The sequence below is a fragment of the Dermacentor silvarum genome, chromosome 5, assembly GCF_013339745.2.
Source record: "Dermacentor silvarum isolate Dsil-2018 chromosome 5, BIME_Dsil_1.4, whole genome shotgun sequence".
In the NCBI taxonomy this organism is placed as follows: domain Eukaryota; kingdom Metazoa; phylum Arthropoda; class Arachnida; order Ixodida; family Ixodidae; genus Dermacentor; species Dermacentor silvarum.
Window position 1 is genome coordinate 181,476,437 of NC_051158.1, and position 20,469 is coordinate 181,496,905.

Sequence of the window (20,469 nt, forward strand, 5' to 3'; positions counted from 1 at the left end):
CCCTAATCCTGCTATCCCCGGGGCTGTTCTGTTAAACCTTTGTCCTAGGATTGGAGGCGCACAGGGTAATAAAGTAATGTCAATATATTGCCCTCAACAACTCGCCCCTCCACTCACAAACAGGCATTGCCTGGTGCTTACAGTTGTCTTTTAGTTTTCGTTTTTCGGTCAAAGTGCAGTAGGCTTTTGCCATCCCTCTTCCCGAGTCCTTATGCTTTTCTGTCTTGAACTGTGTACTTCAGCCATTAGTTTTTGTGGCGTGCGTAAGAAGAGCGGGCGCATGTACGTGGATTGGCTTGTTTGTGCCGCGTCCTGTGTCGTTGACAAGATTTGGCCAGCCGTATCGATGTGCACCTATCCAGCCTTACTCGAAGTTAATCTCGCAGTTACCCGAGCGCCGTAGCGTTCACCATGCTCTGGGGGTATCACGAAGATAAACAAACACACCGCACCACAGCGAGATCCTCGCGAAAAGCAAGTAAATAATTCGCAAGTGCAACGTTGGAGCATCGTCGTGTTTATCACGGAGGATTAGCATCCTGTTATCGATCACGGACGTTCGCGGGATTATGCGTTCTTTACTTATGAACCTGAGATCATATCACATGGTTGTACTGGCCGCTGTTGATCATGTTTTTCTGCTTTTGTTTGTACATTGGCCATTTTCCCTCATACTTTGTGTGTCTGCGTGCTGCTCTTGAATGTTCTTCTTTCTGGGGTCTTACGTGTCAAGACCAGTTCTGATTATGAGGCACGCCGTAGTGGAGAGCTCCGGATTAATTTTGACCACCTGGGTTTCTTTAACGTGCACTACAACACAAGCACACCGGCGTTTTTGTATTTCGCCTCCATCGAAATGCGGCCGCCGCAGCCGGGATACGATCCCGCGATCTCGTTGCTCTTGCATGTGGTTACTATACCTTGAACAGTTGGACACGAGAATACATTGACGTGATGCTTTGACTTCCTATGTGCTGAAAAATGAGACTAGATGATTTAGCGAAACAGCTGTAGAGCACATCGCCTCTAATGACCCTCGTCCTTTTCACTACAAATATAGATGCGATGGCTGACAGATCGCGCATAATGTTTTATCGCGCTTCTTCTCGCAATACCAGCGTCGCGGATGAAAGTGCCATCAAGCAAATGCTTTTGCTCTCCCATCCGTCGAAACAGAACGCCCAGAATAGAAACCTTGTAGCTTTTTCAAGGCCAATCTTTCCTTGCCTAAAGTCCCCCCTCTCCCCCTGGCTACGGGGTGGGTTTAGTGTAGAATACGCGCATACGTAACGGCGGGGGACAGATCGGTCGGAGCCCTCGTCCCCACTTCGTGGCCCGCTGCTCGCGGCCTATAACACTGAAAGGAAACTGGGGAACCCGATTTTTATTTGTTAAGTCAAAAGAAGCCAACAAACAACGACACCAAGGACAGCATAGCGGAAATTATTTGGTATTTTCAATTGAATTAAAGAAATGTTAAATAAATGGAACTAAAAGTGGATCAAAAACAACTGACCGCAGGTGGGACACGAACTCACTCGCAGTAGGCGTGCGGTCCTCTTACCAATTGAGCTACCGCGGTGCCGTTTTCCCATCCACTCTCTGGGGTACTTACGTTTATCTACTAGAACAAATCCTGGGAGTTTTACCCAGTGCTAACGTATGTAAATATATATATATATATATATATATATATATATATATGCGGTGTTTCTATCAGCATTACCACAACTTCTTAAATTATCCAGTAGCATGTAGCACCATTCTACTTCGTGAGCTAGATTATTTTGAGCGGTATCAAAATGTATGGCTAATTAGTCTAATTACTAATAAGCAACAACGCGTTAATTAACTTTTAAACTAATTACATTAATTTATGGCCCATGTTGCAATCTACGAATGGTACCCGCTGATTTCGAACCTCATATTCTCTTGTAAGGAATTCTGAGATTGACACTAACTTCAATATTTTCGTTCCCAATGTTTGCAACTAATCGCACCGGTTACTCTATGGTTTTTTGAACGTCAATTAATAAGAAGGCATCTTGCTAAAGAAACTGGAACAAATGCGCATTTTTACCGCAGGTTTGGCAACATAGTTATCCAAAAACCCATGCTAGTTTAAAAATTTGTTCCAATTTGCTTCAATCACTGGCTTCACATCGTGTATTGCAATACGCGCGCTAAAGTAAATAATTAGAAAAGTGATTAATGAAAGTAATGTAAGTAATGTCCCTGTATTAAGGTCCGCCTTCTCGAGTAATCCCGCAAAATGCTTTCGTCATGCTGAATGTGGACCGACGAAGCAATACCAGTGAGCGCAACTCCATTCTGCATAACCAAACAATAAATCAAGACATAAAAGTTGTACATATGATGTTGCGTGATAGGTATCTCTGGTGCACGCATACCTTTTATTAGAAAAGCGACTTATATTGAACAGCCTCTTTGTTATCACTGAATATATATTTGGGCTTCCCAATTTCTGAACCTTCAGGTATGTCCCCATTGTTAATTTTAATTTAGTTCTTGGGTTTTAAATACAAAACAACGATTTGATTGTGATTCACGTCATAATTGGGCGGGCAGTTCCAGATTAATTTCGCCTACCTTGGGTTCTTGAACGTGCACCGAATGCGCGGTACAAGATCGTTTGTCCATTCCGCCATAATCGGAACGCAGCTGCCACGCCTTCGCCATAGCCATCGCGCTACTGTGGCGGGTGTTCCCGTGGTATGTGTCAATCCGACACACGAGGCAAAGAATGCTTCAATAAAAGCAGATAAGTGTCGTACCTCTCTGTGCACACAGCTCCCGTCACGCTTCGTTCCTACGCCCAAGCATCGCACGTCACCTTCGCATTGTCCACACCACCACGTCAATGTTACCTGGTGCGTCCGCGTGATTTGATTTCGGCATAACTTGGGATCGCCGTAGTACATAAGCATTGCATAACATTAAAGTGTATTAATGTGCATTTCTAGACTTTCTTTATGAAATGACAGAGGCCGAAATTCAATAGCGGCGAAATGCAAAAATCCGTCTCCATTCCAGTATGTGAAAGTGGATGTACAGCGTCGCTGTTGCCGATGTTAGACAAGCACCACCACAACAAGCAACGTACGCCACGCGCGCACGCACGTATGTGGAAGTGCAGCATTCTTCTAGACCCTCCACTAAGCGCAAGTGCATTATTGAACTAACTGTATTTCTCGATGCAAATTGTCGCAAAAAATTCGTAAAGTACGACTTACACGCAGGCAGCCGACACAATAGCTTCTGATTGTAATTCCACCATACGATAAAACATAATTGGGCTACGCGGAAGCTAAAAAAAAAAGTGCCTTTCCAGCTGCTGTTTGAGGTCTGCCGCGGCCGCTAGGCGGCGGTACGGCTTTTCGACGAGCACAGACCGAGCCCACAAAAAGGTAACAGCTTCGCTGCAAAACTCCCGTGTACCTTGCGTTGGATGCAAGGTAAAAAACCACAGGGGGTCAAAATTATGCCGAAGTGCCACACTACGGCATGCTTCACAATCATGACGTGGTTTTGCCATGTAAAGCCTCAGAACTTTTGTTTTGATGAAGCGAAAAGCATAGAATGCTACATGTTTTAAAACAGTCTGGAATGTGTGGAACTTCATATACGCCTATTATAAGCATTAATTAATTCATTAATTCATTCATATTTATATTTTTCTTTCTGTACAGGTACAGAAACAGCAGCAAAAGCATAATGCTTCAGAAATGTTCATCGACGTTTGAAATGTTGAAAATTCAGAAATGCTCATCGACGTTTGGGACACTTGTGACAAGATAGATCCCAAAGATGTGATCATATAGGTTTATTGTTTATTGTACGTTCATATATTATGGTGTAGGCATATTTTGTGGCAAGCGCAAGTTGTAATGAGATAGCGCAAGGCAGGGGTAATTGGCGATCGCAGGGAGAGGCTTTCGTCCTGCAGTGGATGTAAATACAGGCTGATGAGTATGATGATGATATTTTGTGATGCCCAGGTTTGTCTTTTCTTTTCATTTCCTTTGGATTGCATTGCACTTGCAAACTTTAGAATCTGAACTAGTAGTTTTTGGGTGACCAATTGTCAAGTACTGGCGGGAGCTGGTTTTTGAGTGCTTTTGTATGGGTATGACTTTGTTATTTCAAGAGTGTTTATATCTATATTGCACGTCGGTGCAGAATAGTTGCCGGCGCCTCAACAAACATCTCCTCAGATACATTTATTGTTAGTAATAAAAAAAGTTGCGACCTGTGCTATAAAAAAATACCAAGATAAATATTTTTTGTATAGTGAGAATGTCACTAATTTCAAATTATATATCACCCTACTTTCATTGCTATGTGTGAAAAATAAATAATTGACAAAAGTAACGGCTTCCGGCATACAAGGTAATGAAAAAAAATAACTCTGTTGGTAATATCGCAACATAAGGCACAAAGTGGGACCAAAGCCTCTATATGTTTAGCACCAATTTCCGTTTCGCGAAATGGTCCTCGTAGCCCAAAAGCAAGTGTTATTAAAACATCCTTGTAGTTCGCTCAATTTCAAAAGCAACCTCTCCAACCCGGTTTCTCGCAGCGGACGAAGACGACCGGTGTAACCGGACCGTGGACATATACCAGGGTGTGGAGAGTCCTCCGGTGACCGAGCGAAACCGGGGTCGACCCCTGCACTGCACGTACCGCATTCGAGTAAGGCCTGCTCGGGACGACTGGGTTGTCTTCGTCCGATTCATCCGGCTGCGCATTGGCGAGCCGTCTGACGACCGTCAAAGGTAGGGGCCACAGTGACAGCGCCTCAAAGTGAGAGTGAGTGCACTTTGTAACGGAGTTGCCGTGATTAGGTCAGTTTCACCGTACAACCCACACATTGTTATTTACTCGAGTTTATTTGGGTTTTAAATCGATCCCCTACAGTGTGCGCAAAACAGGCGCTACCCTGTACTGAACTGAGCAACATCGAAGCGTCTGTCGAAAGTGTTAGTGATAACTTGCAATGCCTTCTAGGCAAAAGGAGAAATCAATTAAAGCACGAGAACCACTGCTTCCAGCTGTCCTCTTCTGTTGTTCTTAAGAGCGCTGGAGATATGCATTAATGCGCAGTTTCCATCAAGCCAAACGTTACGCTCTGTGAACAGTGAATTTCTCGACGCTTGGAAACAGGTAGCAGCTAGAGGCTCTTGATCCGCAGCGGTGCCGGGGAACACCGCTCCCGTGAGTGGGTGACCGCGCTGTCCATCGTATGGCTCAACTGAGTGCATACTCACAGCCATATGCTTACGCACTGTTACTGTTAACAGTTAGCAGAAAATCATTTTCAACATGATAAATTTCCACCGCGTTACATTAGAGAAAAGCCTTTTGCGTAATGCGTCAGAGGAGCTGCAAAACGCACTCATTGGCTGCTTCGGGCACTCTGGTTTACGGCAAAATCTGCTGGTAAATTGTGAGCGAACACTTTTCCGTAACTAAAGAACGGTCATTTCCGTAGAATGGAGAGCCGTACAATAGAGACCGTAATACAAAATATGAGTGCTTTCGTTTTTAGAAAACGGAGGACTCTCTCTGTAGATCGTTAATATACAGGTACTTTCAGTATTCAGAAAACGGAAGACTCTCCCCGTACGCTGAATCTGCACTATACGGCTTAACCGTTAAAAAATCATCGAACGCTCCTTCAGTACAATGAGAAGAGTGAAAGGCTGGCTACGCTCAATAATGACTAATGACAGGCTGAACGGCCTTTGTATGATGAGCGTGCACCGAGGTTGTGTAATGCAACACAAGCATGACTTTATCACCCGTGTCGTCGCGCAATTTGCCCAGAAAAACCAGAGGCGTGTGCAGCTGATTTTCAAGGAAGACTGACTGCAGTTACATATTATTGAACATATCGTGCTGCGGGCTTGTGTTCAGTTTGCATGAGTCGAGAACCCGCATGCAACGAGTCGATCACTCTTTTTCACGAAGTGATAGTAACATTGCGAGTTTGGCTTGTTAAGTTTATTGCTTTGTTCATTAATAAAATACAATTTATCTTCTCCAATTGCGGCACTAATTTGTTGTTTCTAATTTTTCTTTCGTGTGTGTAGTTTAGACCCCAAATAGTGCCTTTTTGGTGCTAAACTAGCGTCCCATGCCCCCCTCCTCCCGACCAACAGATGCCCCCCCCCCCCCCCCCCACTTTTGATAGCCCTGTTTCGTGATAGCGCTGGTCGTGACAGCCCTGTTTCGCGTTTTGCGAAACAGGGCTATCACGACCAAAGTATAGCTCTAACTGCCGTCAAACTTAACTGCGGTTAGGCTACCCATGTGACAAGGGTATTACTCTGTTTTAGAAAATATTACTCTATTTTATACAGGTTGCTAGACGGAACGCTGGGTGCAATGACTCGCGTTCTTCGACATTAATTTTCAGCGGCGCGTTGGGATTTCTACTTATACAGTGTCAGTTTTATACAGTATGACTTTGCGTATGTTCTTCGTACCCTGTCTTGTACCTTAACTGTTGTTTTTCTTTTCTTTTTCGTTTTTTTTTTGCGTCGGTGTGAATCGGAAGTGTTTACGCGTACATTGTACGTTGCAGCGCATGTTGGCAAGATGCCTAACCAAGGATTGGCAGACTTCTTTTTTATTCACAAATCCTCCAGTTTGCTTACAGAAAACCAGAAGGGTCCGGACTACAGGCGCTAGCATGCGCCTTATTGAGGCCCAGACAATCTGCGCTCCAGCGAAGCAATCAGGAAAGCGTAAGAATAAGGAGAAAAGGGACAAAGGAGTGTGTGTAGGGGGGGGGGGGGGGTGTTTGAACAAGGAATTCATGAGGCAAGTTCCGAAAATAAAAATATACATGCATGCTAAGAAGAACAAGCACAACGATGAGCAACCGTAAAAAAACGGCATGAGCAACACCGTTTGGGCGAGTAGTAAAAAACATAATTAACCATATTTGTAGTACGGCTATTTCAGTCCTTGACGTCACGATTTGCAACAGTACGCATTGGGAACAAATACCCCGAATCACAATTTTGTCGCAAGGGCTCTTGTGCGCCAATTAGCACAAGCACACTCGCTGAGCTCATCATTTGTTATGGCTGTTCCATCAACAACATATCGCTTACCACGTCAGACACATTCATACGCTAATATGAGTGACTTGCGAAGTGCGAGCCAGCGTTGCAAGACGAGCGCATTCAGGAAGCAAGACAACCCAAGCGCTGTGTTATACCTCTCTATCTCCTTCATTTTATCTGTCCTTGGCTGGCTGTCTCGCACTTCAGAAACCACACGAGACCTACTATAGCCCAGAGGTGCCCAGACCTGCAGTTCTTTAATCGAAATGGGCCTACCCTCATCATCATCACCATCATCATCAGCCTACATTTTTATGTCCATTGCAGGACGAAGGCTTGTGATCTCCAATTTCCCCTGTCTTGCGCTAGCGTATTCCAACTTGCGTCTGCAAATTTCCTAAGTTCATCATCCCATCTTGTTTTCTGCCGACCTCGACTGCGCTTCCCTTCTCTTGGTACCCATTCTGTAACCCTAATGGTCCACCGGTTATCCATTCTACGCATTACATGGCCTGCCCAGCTCCATTTCTTCCGCTTAATGTCAACTAGAATATTGGCTATCCCCGTTTGTTCTCTGATCCACACCACTCTCTTCCTGTCTCATAACGTTAGTCCTAAAATTTTTCGTTCCATCGCTCTTTGTGCGGTCCTTAACTTGTTCTCGAGCTTCTTTGTTAACCTCCAAGTTTCTGCCCCATGTGTTAGCACCGGTAGAATGCAATGATTGTGCACTTTTCCTTTCAACGACAGTGGTAAACTCCCAGTCAGGATTTGGTAATGCCTGCCGTATGCACTCCAACCCAATTTTATTCTTCTGTAAATTTCTTTCTCGTTATCAGGGTCCCCTGTGAGTAATTGACCTAGGTAAACGTACTCCTTTACAGACTCTAGAGGCTGACTGGCGATCCTGAATTCTTGTTCCCTTGCCAGGCTATTGAACATTATCTTTGTCTTCTGCATATTCATCTTCAACCCAATTCTTACACTTTCTCGATTAAGGTCCTCAATCGTTTGTTGTAATTCGTCTCCATTGTTGCTGAATAGGACAATGTCATCTGCAACCCGAAGGTTGCTGATATATTCGCCGTTGATCCTCACTCCTAAGCCTTCCCAGTCTAAGAGCTTGAATACTTCATCTAAGGATGCAGTGAATAGCATCGGAGAGATTGTGTCTCCTTGCTCGACCCCTTTCTTGATAGGTAACTTTCTACTTTTCTTGTGGAGAACCAAGGTAGCTGTGGAATCCTTGTAGATGTTTGCTAAGATATTCACGTATGCCTCCTGTACTCTGTGATTACGCAATGCCTCTATGACTGCTGGTATCTCTACTGAATCAAATTCATTTTCATAATCTATGAAAGCCATGTAGAGAGGTTGAGTGTACTCCGCAGATTTCTCGATTACCTGATTTATGACATGGATATGATCCATCGTAGAATATCCCTTCCTGAAGCCAGCCTGTTCTCTTGGTTGGCTGAAGTCAAGTGTTGCCCTGATTCTATTGGAAATTATCTTGGTGAATATTTTATACAATACTGGAAGCAAGCTAATTGGTCTATAATTCTTCAGTTCTTTAACGTCTCCCTTCTTATGGATTAGTATAATGTTAGCGTTCTTCCAGCTCTCTGGTACACATGAAGTTGTGAGGCATTGCGTATAAAGCCGCAAGCTTTTCAAGCATGATATATCCTCCATCTTTGATTAAATCTACTGTTATTCCATCTTCTCCGGCAGCCTTTCCCCTGGTCATGTCTTTCAAGGCCCTTCTAACTTCAGCGCTAGTTATAGAAGGACCCTCTGTATCCGGTTCATCACTATATTGAATGAAAGTAGCTTGGCTGTTTTGGGCACTGTACAGGTGAGTATAGAATTCTTCCACTGCTTTTACTATGTCATCGAAATGGCTGATGATATTACCATGCTTATCTTTCAGTGCATACATCTTTCCTTGTCCTATGCCAAGCTTTCTTCTTACTGATTTAATGCTGCGTCCATATTTTACGGCTCCCTCAATCTTTCCCACGTAATAATTTCGAATATCCCTTACTTTTTTCTTGTTGACTAGTTTTGACAGTTCAGCGAATTCTATCTGATCTCTTGAGTTGGACATTTTCATCTTCTGTCGTTTCTTTATTAGGTCCTTTGTTTCTTGGGAGAGCTTACCTACTGGTTGCCTTGGTGACCTACCTCCCAGTTCAATTGCTGCTTCTGAGATCAATCTAGTTACGGTATCATTCATTACCTCTATGTTGTGTTTATCTTCCTTTTCTAAAGCTGCATATTTGTTTGCAAGCACCAGCCTGAATTGGTCTGCTTTTACCCTTACTGCCTCTAGGTTGGCCTGTTTCCTCTTGACTAATTTCACTCTCTCTCTCTTCACATTGAGAGAAATCCTAGACCTCACTAACCTATGGTCACTGCACTTAACCTTACCTAACACTTCTACATCCTGCACTATGCTTGGATCGGCAGATAGTATGAAATATATTTCATTACTTGTTTCTCCATTAGGGCTTTTCCAGGTCCACTTCCAGTTGCTGCGCTTCCTGAAGAAGGTATTCAATATTCGGAGTCTATTCCTTTCCGCGAATTATACTAACATCTCTCCTCTAGCATTCCTCCTATTGGACTCCAAATTCGCTGTACTATCATCTTCTTCTTTCTGGGGTTTCACGTGCCAAAACCAATTCTGACTATGAGGCACGCCGTACCATAATCCTGTATCATAATTGTATTTCTGCTTTCTCTGCTCCAGATGCGATGGAGGCTACGTGCAGATCGTGGACGGCTACCGAGATTCAAACCAGTCGAACCGCGACGCTCCGGGTTTCTACTGCGGCGAGATCGACTCGCCAAAGACGTTCATCTCGGAGACACCGCACGTTAAAATTGTGTTCCACGCCGACGCCTACGGATCCGACACGTACATGCACTTCGACGCGTCTGTCAAACAGCAAGGCGAGGTTTCTTCACGGTGCGTACCACTTATTTGCTCACGTTACTGTTTCAATTCATGGGGCATGAGCCGAGTTTGTTCATTTGCTTTGTTGACCAACCAACAGGACGCTCCTTTACTGAGTGAATGATTATATGTGTGCGAACATTTCAATCTTCAGAACTTAGCGATAACGATGATGCATATATAATCTAAAATGTTTACCTGTACGTGATTGTACCTGCAACCTCATTTCACGCTTTCCATGTGTCTTCACTGATTCCTTATTGTTTTGAAAGTTTAAATTTTGAATTTCGCTTACTTCCCATGTTTTGACCAATCGGGACAATTCAGCCAATTTTACCTGACTATTGGGTTTGGTCGGTCGTACTTGCAATATGTACATGTCGTCGTGGTCACGCTCAAAAACAGGGTCAAAACAAATGCATAATTGATCAAAACCAATTCATTATAAACTAACATGATTCATAATAATGTAAAAGATAAGAATAATCAAGCATTAAGCGTATTAATTAACGAAAACTCGTGAAAATCAAGAAATCTTGTAATGTGATTTGGTGTCGTCGTGGTCACGCGCAAGAACAAGTTCTCAAAACAGTGTCAAAACAAATGCACAATTGATCAAAACCGGTCCAAAATAAACTGACATGACTCAGAATAACTTCAAACACAGGAATAATCAAGCATTAGGCGCATTAATTAGCAGAAACGATCCGAGAACGAAAATTGTTAGAAAAATGTACTTATGTGTCATATATTTCTGTACTACTATATTTTCTTTTTTTTTTTTTTTTTGCTTTTCTTTAGTTTAAGTTATTTCAGCTGCTTTTCTTTTATGTGATTTCTGAGTATAAAATAGCAGCTGCCATAGAAGTGTTTTTTTTTTCCTTTATAACAATCAGTAGGAACCATTTAACAAATTTGTTGGGTCCAAAAAGTGTGTACTTAAAAAAAATGTCAGTTTCGCCCTAAGGGCGAAGCAATGAATGCGATAGCAACACAGCAATGCCATACGAAGTAAGGTGAGCGGCTTTGGTAGCAATATGAATTGTAGGAAACATGAGCTGATTAAGTAAGCAGGTTTGCTGTGCCGTAAGTAGACCGACATGAAGAGAGACTCGATGACCACGAGAAGGCGCCTGTGAAACGGTGGTGTTGATGAGAAGCGCTTCCCGTGGGCAGCGCGTGCGAAGGGACACACCTGTAGCGCTGCACTGCCGATCCGGGCAGCATTGGATGTGTAGCGTGCGTTGGAAAATGTGGCCCGACTATTACTAACTGAATGAACAAGCGTGGTCTGAGCGCGCACAAATAAACATGAATAGATCACACTGAATGACTGCAGACAACGACTGTCAAAACGCTGGCAGCAAGCAGCGGGCGAAGGTACTGTTGCGCCTCGGGGTTGAGTTGAAGTCAGGAATACGCCAGGCATGGGGATGAGTACGTCCGAGAGTAGGAGCGAAAGAGAAACGTTTATTTACATATTTAAACAAGTAGTCAGATTCTAGTCCGAGCTCTCTCAGTCGCACTGGAGAGGCCTCTTTTAAGCAGTTCGTCTTCCCTAGTTCCCTACACCAGGGAATTGGATGAGCTTGGTGCGGCCAATCAGAGGAGTCGTATTGTTTATCGAACTCCGCCTCTGATGTCAACCTCCAAAGCAAGGATGAGGCAATCCGGAAACAGGAGGTTCACACTCCTTCCACGAAAGTCGGTGACTTAGTTCCTTGCCCTCCGACGGTCCTCTTGCCAGGGTCGGGAGAATGGCCTTCGCGTTAATCCCCGCTTCGAACCAGGGGTGCCGGTGGTGGTCGGTCGCTTGTATACGTGAGCCTCTTTGTCCTCGCGTCACTGCCGGTGTCGGGCTCCGCCGCCAGGTAGGCGGCCGCTGATGAAGGGGGTCGCATCGGGGGAAGCACCCAAAGGGATGCGCACTGCCGAGTTGGGGCGCTTGTCTGCCCGTCTCGTTCGGTGTCGGGCATTGTCGCCGGCTGGGCGGCGCTGATGAAAGCGGCTGCCTCGATGGCAACAACGAAAGAAGGCGCCTTGCCGATTTGGGACGCAACAGTACGTGCGGTCTATCGCTTCAACGGAAACTGAGCGGCGAATGCACGGCGCATAAAGGTCAGAGCCGTGTGGAGATAAGCGACGGTGCGAGCGAGCGACGAGCGCGGTGGCTGGCAGAGTAGAAGTGCCCCCCCCCCCCCCCCCCAGCTCCCTCCGGCGCTGGCTTCCCGCTTCCTTGCTTGCGCGTGGGAGATTGAGTGCGTTCACTCTCCGTGATAGCGCGCGTCCCCGCACGCTTCCGCTCGGGCATACGGCGCGCGGCGAAGATTTTATCTATAATGAACCTGACGGCGACGGCGACGACGACGCCGACGGCAGAAATCCGGTTGAAGTGTCCATATAATTGCTATCGCAATAAAAACACGCGTGAAAATTGTTTCCCAAACGCCACCAGCCCAGTGAGGGCGCCACCAGCGCACAAGCGCTCGATTCCTCCAGCGCTACTCCTGCAGCGCGTGGCAAGAGCGAAGGACTTGATAAGCAGTCGGCGCGCTCCGGAACTTCATTGTGCGGTGGACGCCGAGCTGCAGGCGCGACAACGCTGGCGCATCGCTGCTTCGCATTTCCCCACGTCTCACGTTTAGTGGAGCTGCATTAGCGCTGGATTTGAACTAAACAAGCACAGGGTGTTTTTAAGCGGCGCCTACTCCAACCTTGACGAGGGTAATGAATGTTGCGAAAACACGTACTTATTCGGTAATGACAGCTCGGTTGACTTCTGGGCCGCGATATCGTTGCGACGCATTATGCTCAATTCTATATGCCACCCTTATCATCTACCGTTCACGGCCAGCCGAAGCCATTGAAATGCAGGAAGAGAGACCTTCTTACCACTGACGAAGCGCAAAAAGGATTGGCACATGAACAGGCATCGTTACAAAATCCAGGTGCTGTTATGTAGCCCGGGGTTGAAGATTAGGTGCATGTATTGATTGTACTTTCGCCTATATGTAGGGAATGTATGAAAATGCTAGAGATGCGGACTTACCAGATCGTAGGCAAGCACATGCAGACAAGCGTAGCAATACATTGACAAACTTTGACTTATTTATGAGCGATCCCTTTCGGGGATACTTTCGCTTTCGCGAAATTACGCGTGGCTGGCACAGAACACGTGGACGGATGATAGCGTTCCTTGCACAGTGCGAAGAATGCCGTCGCTCGTGGACGCCGACGCGTCTGACGGTAGTGACGCGAAAATGAACGTATCCCCGAAAACGGTCACCCGAGCACCCACTGCACTTTTAAATATATAGGAAGCATTACTCGGCCAAGGTAATGTTGATTGCCGTACGTCGCTTTTCAGATACTCGTTATTTTTTGCATTCCGTCTAAATACATGTCTCAATTAATTAATCGACTTCTAAAATAATATAATTAGATGAGAAGTGTCAATGAGAAGATTGTGGCGCAACTTGATAAAATCTTGACACAGATTTCTGTTGCGGCGCGACTGGTCGTTCGCGGCACTTTGCGTATATTCGCGGGCTTCTTCCACGCTCGGAAAAACCCTTTTATGTAGCATGTATTGACCAACAGAAAGCTATATCGGGAGTTATTCATACTGCTCTACAATTTTCTGATTTACACTTTTAATCCAATAATATTTCAGAAGTTGATTATTTAATTAAGACTAATTTTGTATTTACGCCGTGATTAGTACGTGATTAGTATCTCCAAGCGACGGCAACATTACCTTGGTTCTGTCCAGCTACGTAGCATTTCCATATTTTTAAATATTCGTGCATGATAGTCCGGACACCCTGTATAAACTATGCATTTCCTTGGAGAAATTTAGTCGTATTGCACGCTAGCCCACTCCCAAATTTCATTTGGCCCAACCCTACTACAAGCTTCCCCATGCAATTTCTATAGAACCCTATGATCCCTCCGATTTTCTATGACATCCTCTGACCCATTTTTAATTGTTCCTTGGTATTATAAAGCGACCAATCATCTACATTTATATTATCCTAATGATTAAACATTTCAGGTTGGCAAATTAAGCATTTTTGTGCAGATACAAGGCATTACACTTTTCACGTCACAGACCTGTGGTACTCGCCAAAGAATGTTTACGCATAAAAGTGGCGCTTAGCTGACGGCTTGTAGCCGCTTCTTCAACACGGTGCAAAACACTTCAGCATATTGCATGGTCGACACAAGCCAGGCTTCAAACCTCCGCAGACCAGCGCGAGCACTCAAACCTCCGAAGGAACGTCTGCAAGGCACCAAAACAACCACACTACAAGCACACGGGACGCAGCCGCAGCGAAGAAGGCGAGTAACCGGAAGTGGTGTCGGTAGCGCGACTAAAATCATCAAGGGGCTTTAAGCGCGGCCACAGCGCTTGAATGTAGGCTCCCTAAGCGCGACTCGTTCGCAGCGCCACGGCTCCCATGTGTTCAACGCAGCTGTGAAACTAAGTTGGTTCTATCATAGTCCCTCAATACTTGTTCTGGTCACGAAAATCCGCCGTCACTCTATGGAAGAGCTTGATATGTCGCACGCTGCGGCACCACCGCAGCTGAGAGGCCACCTTTCTCCGTGTTAAACACGGAGAGACTGCAGATGCGGCTGGCGTGGGCTGAAAGTTGGGACGCGTACTTTATATATGATGTGTGCGTGTGTCTGCGCGTGCATGTGTGTGTGTGTGCGTGTGTGTGTGCGTGTGCGTGTGCGTGTGTGTGTGTGTGTGTGTGTGTGTGTGTGTGTGTGTGTGTGTGTGTGTGTGTGTGTGTGTGTGTGTGTGTGTGTGTGTGTGTGTGTGTGTGTGCGTGCGTGCGTGCGTGCGTGTCCGTGCGTGCATGCGTGTGGTGTGTGTGTGTGCGCGCGCACCGTGCGTGATTCTCCATTTGCTCCAAATGAAGCTCGCGATTTAACTACTACTCGCATTATGCGTCGCAGTTCGCCAAGGAGGTATGGTACTGAGTGCAACAGACCGTCAATCCTCGTCGCTCTGCTCATGCGAGTTAGAAATTAATAACCTCCTTTTCGACGCATAGCGTAGACGGTGGCTTTGCCCACGACACGAAGCTTTGACCACAGCTTTAGAGGGCATGTAAGTGCTTTCAGAGCTGATTACGCCTTGTCCAAACGGCGCGAGCAGCGTATATATTGTACTAAAAGCCGGGATAGAAATGTATTCCAAGCTGTCGAAACTTTCCGCTTATGAATTAAATCGGGGTCAGGGTGCTCTTCGTTCATTATTTGGCATACATTTTGAAGCAGTGGCTTGTCATGTTTCTGACTCAGTAAAGTTCCTCAGTTCCTCGGTGTGGCCACTATCTGCCTAATCGCTAGCGGGTGCTCTGTTGCGACAGGTTTGTTCTTGCTGGGCACAAAGCTTGGGATGTAAATGTACTATACTTAACGGTAGCTTGTAGCAAAGACGTATTATCGCTAGTCCCTCGCTTACTCTATAGACCGTCACGAAACGTTCAGCTTCAAACATTCGTGTCTTGTCGGTGTAATCACCGTCACTCATGCTTCGGCACATTGGTTCAAGTGTGCGTCCATTTACTTATTATTGATACGTTGGCGATATGGTGGGTGTAAGTTTGCGTGCGATTAGGCGTGGATGTATGTAGAAAACGTCCGAGAAGCTTACTATTCCTGTAAGTGACGCTTCTTCCTTTTGCAACGAGCGGTACTCCCGCTTAAGTGCCGACGTTCCGGAGTTGGTCCTTTCTTTGGAGGTAACCTATACAGCGCTGGCGGATGAATTATCTTTTTTGATCCTTGAGGAAAGCCGTGCATCGCGAAGGGCGGAAACACAGGCAGTCCTTATGTAGCAGCGGCGACACAGGTTGATTCCATTCCTTAATATGTTAATCACTATTTTTGCAGCGAGCTACCGCACACGTCTTTCCTATATTGTTACACAATTTGCAACATGAATTGGGTAGAGTGCATTAGCGAACACCCAGTTTCCATTTCCGACAGTTGATCGCGCCGTAGCAGGGCAGAAACAGTAAAGCCCGGCCCACATGGAGCGAACTTTCACGGCCGACTCAGTGCAGCCCGCACCAGCGCGGTGGAACGCCAGCGTGCCGCCGCCAATGGTTTCGTACTCGTGCGCATTCGCTGAGGCAACGTATGGCGCGCCGCCGAAAGCGCCATCTCGTTCCCCTAGAGCAAATTGCTCCGAAAAAAGGGTCAATGTTTAAAACTGGGATGCACGCGTTAACGCGCTGCGAGGAACCGGAGATGACGAGACGGCGCAGTGCGCTAGCGCCAGAGAAACAAGCGGCGAGGCATCGGCAGCAGAAACGCCAATACAACGCGTATAAATGTATACGTGTTTATGAGTGTTATGTGTGCAAAATATTGTATGATTTCGTAATGTATGCAACCTATGTATGCAGCCTAAACAGCTTCGCTGGCAATCCCTCCCCATGTGAATGTTGCGGCCCAACAAACTTTTGCGGTAGCAATTATACGGACAGCCCAGGCGCATTTCTGCCGTCGCTGTCGGCGTCCCTAGAGGTTCCATATAAAGACCAAGGGCTATAAATGGTCGCCGCGGGCCGTATGCTGTATGTGCGAGTGAAGGGAGGGAGGGTGAGCCAGCGATGGGGGCTCAATCTCGCGCACGCATGGGAGGAAAGCGGGTAGGTAGCGCGCCGTCTTTCGTCGAAAGCATGGTTCTACTCGGGCGGCTGCTGCGTAAGGCGCGGCATCCCGGACCTCGCTAACTTGAAAGCCGGCTGCGACGGGGCCGGAGACCGCCGTGCGCTGTTTTTGCGGCTTAGTTCGCGTTGATGCGAGAGGCAGCACGAAGGTCAATTCGCTAACTGCTTCTCATTGCGTTTCCTCACACCACCGTTCTGACAGCCAGTTTTGGCGGTCATCGAGTGAATGTGTTCATGTTTGCTCGTGCGCGCGTGATACCATGTTTGTTAATTTAGTTAGCACGCCTATGTTGACAAGTTGATACGGTACCTCGCGGTGACACCGACGGCGACCGCGGAAATGTGCCTGGAGTGTCGATACAATTGCTGTTGCAAACAAAATGCTGTTTAACGGCATATTTCGCAGGGAGGTTCCTGTAAACAAAATAAATTAATGGCTTTGAAAAGAACATTTGTACTTTTCGGTCTGGGTATTAATCGAACCCGGGCCTTCGCGGTGCGAGACGGGCACACTTCTCCGACGCCACGGCGGCGGCATGGTTCTGGCTGACTAAAGGTGTGCCTAGTGCGTGGGTGATTCCACACGTCGCGTCGCAGCCATCTGGCTGACTATAGGTGTGTCCTAGCGCGTGCGTGACTGGGCGCGTGACGGCGCAGACAATGGGGCGGAAGAGGTGCACGTCATGAGTGTATAAAATGAGCGTATCAAAAACGCGAGACTCGAACACCGAGGGCCCGCTCGAACTTCATCCTCCTCCTTTTTCTACGAGCGTCCATTCTTTATTAAAGTACTTCTTTATCTACATAGCGCGTTGATGACGTTTCGAGGTCTACAAACGGTGTAATGCTTTCGCATTCCCACGCGTAGCTAGTCTTAAATCTGTCGGGCGATTTTTTTAGCTGCACCTTATTTCAAACAATTGCCTGTGGCAGATTACACAACTGTTATCTTGCATCTAAATTGCTCGGTAAGGCGTCCATTACTTGTACAAGAAATCAGAATGCCTAATACATATAGGTAAAATGCAAGACTACAATAAATGTAGTAAAACCTGATTAGCTCAAGCAGGCTTGGTGACTATTTGTCGCCGCCCACTTTCAGAACGCATTAAAAAAAAAAAAAGCGATAGCTTAGCCGCGCAAAGTTCAAGCAGCGTTCCAATACCGACAACGCATTTCAGCAGACCCGCTCAGTGAATGCGTGTCTCTCTCTCTTTCTCTCCGACTTATGGCCGTCACTGCGCGTTGCATGCCGTGCTCCCTCAAGGGCTGCAGAAGATAGCGTCAACCTTTCCCTTTCCCTCAAGAACCACTTATCACTGCGCGTTGCATAGCGCAGCTTGCAACACCGACACCGCGTTCTGATGCCGACAACGCGTTCCAGCCGATGATAAGTGGTTCTTGAGGGAAAGGGAAAGGTTGGCGCTATCTTCTGCAGCCCTTGAGGGAGCACGGCTCAGCGCCAAAAGTTCCAGCCGACCCGCTCCGTGATGGGTCCCTCATTCTCTCGCTCTCATTTTCTTTATCTCTCTCCTGAGCCTAGCGCGCAAAACCTCTTCTTCACCTCGCAGAGCACGAGCGAACGCGCCAGCTGTGTATGAAGACCACGACGCTCGAACGCAATCATATGGCTCGCATAAATGCATGATCTCTAAGCGTGGCTGTAAGCCTTTTTTAAATGCGAAGCATTTCTTGGCGAACATTTGCTACTTTGACAGTATCTATCTATCTATCTATCTATCTATCTATCTATCTATCTATCTATCTATCTATCTATCTATCTATCTATCTATCTATCTATCTATCCATCTAGCCGCCTACGTCTTTGCGCTCTCATGGTCGTTTGGTTAACTTGGTACGTACCAAAATTGTCATACTATGACAAGAGTATATGACGAACGTAAATGATATGTCATGACATGAATGTCATGTAGGTCATGAAACAGCCGCCTACGTCTTGGTGCTCACATGGTCGTTTCGTTAACTTGGTAGGTACCAAAATTGGCCTAGTATGACAGGAGTGTATGACAAGCATAAGTAATAGGTCATGACATAAATGTCATGACAATGACCCAGCAAAAAATATAAACACTCAAAAACCACTAAGAAGGGTTTGGACGCGGGTATTCATTGAAGGAAACACTAAAGGATGCTGGTAGAAGTCATGAGCATGACTCAGCAAAAATGACAATGACTGAGCGAAAAAAGATTAACACACAAAGACCACTGAAATGGGTTCGGACGTAGGTATACTAAGTGACGGAAACACTAAAGGATGATGGTAGAAGTCATAGCCATGAGCATGACTCAGCAAAAATGACAAAGACTATGCGAAAAAAATATTAACGCTCAAAAGCCACTGAAATGGGTTTGGACCTGGGCACTAAGTGAAGGAAACACTAAAGGTTGATGCTCGAAGTCATAGTCATGAGCATGACTAAGGCTTTCACCTTAAGGTCTCTTAGGTCTAGCTAAAGCGACTCCTGAGGACTCATGACATGAATGTCATGAAATGCGTGTCATGTAGGTCGTGAAAGAGCAGCCTACGTCTTGGTGTTCTCACAGTGGTTTCGTTAACTTGGTGGGCTTCCCGCAGATTGCTTCGCATAACATCGATTCCCAGAAGACGTGGGATCTGCTGGTTTTTTTTTTTAAGTAACTGTAAGGCCTAGTTGTTACGACGCTCGCCTTGGGACCATGGGTACGTGGGTTTAAATCCCGCCTCGGCAAGAAAGTTTATTTTCTTTTATTTTTTTCTTCATTGCTCACGATGATAGTTTCTTGATGGGAACCACAAATTACGGCTGGCTTAAACAGCTTCGGTGTTAAAAATTAATTGTTATCATCATGATCATGGAAATCGAAAAAGAAAAACAACTTTATTGAAGAATGAAACGCTCAATGGGTCGATCCCCTAGACAAGGGCCCCATTGGCTTCCGCGCGCCGTCTTGCTTGTCGGATGATGGCCCTTTGGACCTCTTCCTGTGAACTGGACAGCGCCGCCTCCCATTGTGTATGCTCCGTAGTTTCTGTGTTTGTCTTTTGTGTATATGCCATGCATGCCCATGAGATGTGGTCTAAGGTTGGCGTAGCCCCGCACCATCGGCATGTGTCCGTATATCTTTTGGGATGACATTTACGGAGAATGTGCAGGTTTTTATATTTATAGTTTTTCAGCTTTCTCCATGTAACATGTTCTTCCTTACTGAGATTCTTATCTGGGTGCGGTAGTTTCATTCTATTTTCTCTGTGATAGTTTAAAATTGCATAGTAGTTCCGGTCAATCGGGGATCAGGTTGTCAGAGGCGTCCTGTGAGCACCCGTGATGTGCGCATGAGCTACTCGGTCAGCCTCTTCGTTTCCCCTGATTTCCTCATGTCTGGGTACCAAAAAAAGCTGAAATCTGGCTTGGGGTTTTATATCGCGTATAATCATATAGGCTGCGGTGCATACTCGTCTCCTGAGGTAGCTTCTGCATGCCGCTTGAGAGTCTGATAGGATGGTTATTTGTTGTGGGTTTGGTTCCGTCGCTTTGATAGCAAGGTCTATTGCGATTTCTTTTGCTTCCACGATAGTGGAGTTGTGAGTGGAGACGCTAGTGATTTCTCTGCCCATGTAGTCAGTGACAGCAGCTACCGCTCTTTTCTGCCAGCCTGGGTATCTTGCCGCGTCCATGAAGTGGGAGTTGTCTCCGTGCGTTTTCTCAATGTATGCAGC

The 20,469-nt window shown here is 46.1% G+C and overlaps 1 protein-coding gene across 1 annotated transcript in view; it reads left to right on the top strand.

Moving 5' to 3' along the window:
- LOC119454622 (uncharacterized) overlaps positions 1–20,469 on the top strand; it is a 270,464-nt gene that overhangs the window by 154,366 nt on the left and 95,629 nt on the right. The window contains exons 2-3 of the mRNA XM_049666911.1: positions 4,601–4,796; positions 9,850–10,068. Of these exons, the coding sequence (XP_049522868.1) occupies positions 4,601–4,796; positions 9,850–10,068 (415 nt within the window). The remainder of the gene's footprint in view (positions 1–4,600; positions 4,797–9,849; positions 10,069–20,469) is intronic.